The 4,795-nt window shown below is 45.9% G+C and overlaps 1 protein-coding gene across 1 annotated transcript; it reads left to right on the plus strand.

The window, feature by feature from the left end:
* Window positions 1-231: 231 nt before the first annotated feature.
* LOC116322383 (protein L-Myc-1b-like) lies at window positions 232-3,592 on the plus strand. Its single transcript, XM_031742425.2, has 3 exons — window positions 232-491; window positions 1,044-1,649; window positions 2,304-3,592. Exons 2-3 carry the CDS (start codon window positions 1,124-1,126, stop codon window positions 2,885-2,887), a joined length of 1,110 nt encoding a protein of 369 aa, XP_031598285.2. The 5' UTR covers window positions 232-491; window positions 1,044-1,123; the 3' UTR covers window positions 2,888-3,592.
* Window positions 3,593-4,795: the final 1,203 nt, after the last annotated feature.

A 4,795-nucleotide genomic window follows, 5' to 3' on the forward strand; every position in this document is an offset into this window, starting at 1 on the left:
TGCCAAGAACAGTGAAAAATGATATGAAAATAAGTGTCAGTTATTGTAATCATTACTGGTGTAGCAGCCAGGGCGGTGCTGTGCAACAACCCCACCCACACTACGGCTCTGATGCAAATGAAGGGAGCTTACCCGGATCTACAGCTTGCTGCAGAGCACGCTGAGGCTCCTCCCTGCTTCAGACGCCTTATAACAGGGTATTCCACTGGCGCGAAAAACGCACTGTGTGGCTCTTTATTGTGGAGGCCGGGGCGAGTGCGTGCTGTTTCACCCCCGGCGTTTTTTGGGCTCTCTCTTATTTTTGTGTTCTTTTGTTTTATTTATCTGGAACAAAAACGTGTAGATCGCACACCAGAAACAACTCGGGGTTTGGTTTTTATCTATCACATTTCCGTGAATTGAAGACAATTGGGTCTTTGGTTGCCGTTGGGGGGATTTCTATTTTTTTTTCTGTGCGCTGAATTACGCATCGGAAATTTCGGGGAGAGCCGGTAAGTGGTTTAATTCTGTAGTCTCGTCTTTGAAAGTTTCACTTGAAGAAACGGACCTGTTTAGTAACAGTGTGGCTGCTCAGTGATCTCCTCTGCTTCACATAGCTGCTTAGTGGAACAAAGCGCTGTTTTCAATTCAGGAAATACCGTCTGGCACTTTTACGCAGTTATTGTAGCCTCTCGTGTGCCCTCACACTTGTTTTAAATCCCAAGTTTACACACACACACACACACACACACACACACACACACACACACACACACACACACACACACACACACACACACACACACATGACTAGATTATTTAATAACCATATGTGTCTGAACAGCTTTAGTCCATCAGTGCAAAGAGGAGCATCTGCAAGATGGCATCAATTATTGATATGGTCCCATTTGTAGAAAGTAGGCTGTTTGGGGGATTGCGATGTCCTGATAGTGTCCCATTAGATGGATGGGCTACTTGATATGTGATCGTGCATATGCTGGGAACTAGGCTGCTTTAAAAAGATCATTGCTAATCTCTCTGAAATTTCCTCTCTGGTTGTGCAGAACGTTTTTCAGAAGCCACTCGTGTGTGCCACTGGATCATTCCTGGGAATAAACTCTGGAGGATATTATTAGCTGGGAAAATGGACTTCGACTCGCACTATTTTTTCGATTATTTGGATACCGAGGAGGATTTTTACAAATCAACCGCACCAAGCGAAGACATATGGAAAAAGTTCGAGCTGCTTCCTACCCCTCCCATGTCTCCCACCCGGACTCTGAACCCCCTCTCGGCGGGAGACAGGCTCAGCGTGTTTTCCAAAATGCTGGGCCAGGAGGACGAGTGCGAGGGTCAGTTCATCCCGGACACCGAGGAGTTATTCGGTAACCTCAGCTCCCACATAATTCAGGACTGCATGTGGAGTAGCTTCTCTGCCAGCAAGCAGCTGGAGAAGGTCAATGGGAGAACGCCGGCTGCGGGGCACACTGGTGTTTCCCCCGTCCCCCAGATCTCCGCAAGAGCGAACAAAGCGCAGTGCGTCTCGCCTGGTAGCTTGCTCTCCATCAAGGCGACGGACTGCGTCGACCCTGCTGCTGTTCTCACCTTCCCCGCAAGCAGCTGCAGGAAGCCGGCGTCATCTGGCTCTGAGTCCCGCTCTGATTCCTCTGGTAAGGATACAGCCATGCCTCTGATTTGCCCCACCCTGCCCTGCTCCAGGATTAAATTGCCCATAACAGTGCGTAATTTGGAAAGCGGGGGCTGCGGTTGCATAGCTGTGGTCTGACTTGCATGGTGGGGTTGTCAAGTGTGACACAGTCACCTAAAGGCTGGAAGCTTGCTGAGTGTAGTATTTTAAAAACCGCGCCCCTGCTACTCTCGCTCTACACCCCCCTCCCAATTCTCTATCTTCCTCTGGCTCTGCATTGAAATCAAGTGCAGTAGAAGGGTGGGGTAACCCGCTGATGATTTATTGCTGTTTCAAAAACACTGACAGACCGTGAGAATAACTTTCAAGCATTTCCTAAATTAGGGGTTGTCCCCTATCAGCATATAAAGTGTTCATTGAAGCTGCTGATTAATGCTCAGTGGTTAAAGCCTCAATTCCTGCCATGGAATTGAACCTGGCATGCACCACCACCGCTCTAAGTGCCTCACCTGCTGCTCTGCACTCCAGGCACTGAGTGATAGGGATTTGCTTGTTTGTTTTATGGAATTGCTTTTAAAGGTTGAACTAGCTTGAGTGCCTTGTAGGAATTTGCAAGTTTGCAGAGTGAGTCCCTTTTCTGTGTTTACTAATGAGTTATTTGTCTGTGTGACAACAGATGATGAAGAGGAGATCGATGTAGTCACGGTGGAGAACAAGCAGAACCGGGTGCGGCTGGTAAATGTCCGAAAACCAGTCACCATCACGGTCCGGGCGGACCCCTGCCCCAAACGTTTTCACATGTCTGTCCACAGACAGCAGCACAACTATGCTGCTCGTTCCCCAGACAGTGAGCCAGAACCGGAGGAGGAAGAGGATGATGAGGAGGAAGAGGAGGAGGAGGAAGAACCCTCAAGCAAGCGTGCCTTTATGGGACCCGGTGCTTCAGCTAATCTCTCCCAACCATCATCCCCCTCGGAGGCTTCGCAGAACTCGGACACAGACGACACGGACCGCAGACGAAACCACAATTTCCTTGAGAGGAAGAGGAGGAATGACCTCAGGTCTCGTTTCCTTGCCCTACGGGATCAGATCCCCGGCCTGGAGTCGGCCAAAACGCCAAAGGTGGCCATCCTGACCCAGGCGACAGAGTACCTCATGGAGCTGCACAACAGGGAGAAACGGCAGCTGCAGGAGAAGAAGCGCCTCAAATCCAGACGCCAGCAGCTCCTTCGCAGGCTATCTGAACTCAAGTGCTCTTGAGCCCCCAAACAAGCGCGCCTTCAAAATAAACTGCCTCATTCACCCCCGAGAACTTTTGCTCACAAGTTACCCGTCACTTTTGAAAAGCTATGCTTTTTGTTTTCTACATGCCTCATGTGAGTAGCTGTGAAATTTGTCTGGAATGCATTCAGCTGTTTTTGTGGATTGACTGTGCTGGCCTGTGAACCTGTTCTGACGATGAGGAGTGGTTAGATTTTCTTTTTTTTTTTTTTTTTTTTTTTTTGATCAATAATTGGGTTGATGAATTGATGCTCATCAATACCATGATGTGAATTGCCTGTTAATTAATTGCTTATCAAGAGCAAACATTTGTAGCCTTTTGAATATGTGTGTTTCTTCATTTCACCATTGCACATGGAGTGATGCATGAATGCCTTTCTGTGTAGCTGGGAGTGAATGAATTACCTATTGTGTTTTTTTTTTTTTTTTTTTTTTTTTTTTTTTGTATGACTGATTATTTGAGGTTCCATAAAACAAAGACTCTGCTCCTCTGGGTGGTGTAACACCAGGCTACCCAAAAGCTTCTGTTTTGATAGGATAATAGGAGGAAAACTGGGATGATAAAGGTTGCACTACTGTACTTTATACTCACACGTCACTTTCAATGCTTCTTCTGATTTTGTTTCATAAGCATGCTAACAACAATAGCATCATTAAATTTTTATACCATATTTGCATACGATCCTGAGGTCTACTGTTTGTTTTATTCAAATAGAGAAAGTTACGAGCGGCAAAGTGCCTCCCAGTGGTGCTGATGAGCTGCTGCCCTGCAGAAACATTGCCCTCTATTGTACCCAATCAAGTGTAAAATAAGGGCAGATCATTCAAATTAGCCAACAGTATCTTAACGTATTGATTCTCCTGCACAAGATGCCGGTCTACACAAGGTTGAGCTGAGGTTGTCCTTGAGACTCGTCCTTGAAGAGATGCCTGTGCGATTCTCCCCTCTGCAGTGACTGCTGCATGCTGGGCACCTGATGTGCTCTGAATTGGGTCACGCTCATACACAAATACAATCGGTATCTTTAGAACAGTCTCTTGGGTTTTTTTTTTCTTTTAAACATCTGCTTGGATCCAGTGCAGCTATTCACACAGGTAATGCAGTCAAGGAGACTCTAAGTGGCTTTAAAATGTTGAAATATTGAGTGAGATGCTTTAGTTGTAATTGGGCTGTTTATAATAGCTATATATATGTGTGTGTGTGTGTATATGTATATATGTATATGTGTATATAGATAGATAGAGATATATATGTAGACCATTCTTTACCTACATTTGAAAACACTGGTCTCAAACATGTTAGCATCCTTCTATTCACCCCCTTTATGTGGAATTCATTCTATAGTAAATTGGCCTAAAGGACTAATATGAAACTAACTTCATGCATCCAAGCTCCTGGTGATGTTGTTGCCTGGTGTGTGACCTTACCAACGAGTCTCTGCAAGCCTGGATGACTCAGGTTTGAGCTGCAGTCATTTGTTTAATAAACTCAAAGCAGGCACTTTGTTCAAGTTCAGCCTGACAGACGAGCCAGGCACACCCTGAACTCCAACCGTCTCGCACCTCACTTGGCTTTTGTTATACCTGGAACTGGCTGGTGTTCCACCTGCCCGTGTTTATTCAGCGGGTCCCGTTTTTAGTCCTGAGGGCACTGTTTTCTGGCACAGTTTAATATACATTTCCTTCACCGAGTCAACATTTGGCTCAGTTTAACATGACACAATACTGACTATGCTATACTTTCTTCCCAATTACCTTATATTTCTTGAAGAAAACAGTGTGTTTTGCAGGTCTCATATTTCCACACTAAGGAGAAAACAAACCAACCAGGATATCAGGTAATGCAAACCTGAACAAACTTGTGATGGAGACCAGCTTCGGTACACA

The sequence above is a fragment of the Oreochromis aureus genome, linkage group 19, assembly GCF_013358895.1.
Source record: "Oreochromis aureus strain Israel breed Guangdong linkage group 19, ZZ_aureus, whole genome shotgun sequence".
NCBI classification, from domain to species: domain Eukaryota; kingdom Metazoa; phylum Chordata; class Actinopteri; order Cichliformes; family Cichlidae; genus Oreochromis; species Oreochromis aureus.

Bases quoted from the DNA above. Each gene is read 5' to 3' on its own strand.
- LOC116322383 (XM_031742425.2), top strand. From the start codon at position 1,124: ATGGACTTCGACTCGCACTATTTTTTCGATTATTTGGATACCGAGGAG. The intron at 1,650-2,303 runs GTAAGGATACAG...GTGTGACAACAG, and splicing joins GTCCCGCTCTGATTCCTCTG to ATGATGAAGAGGAGATCGAT.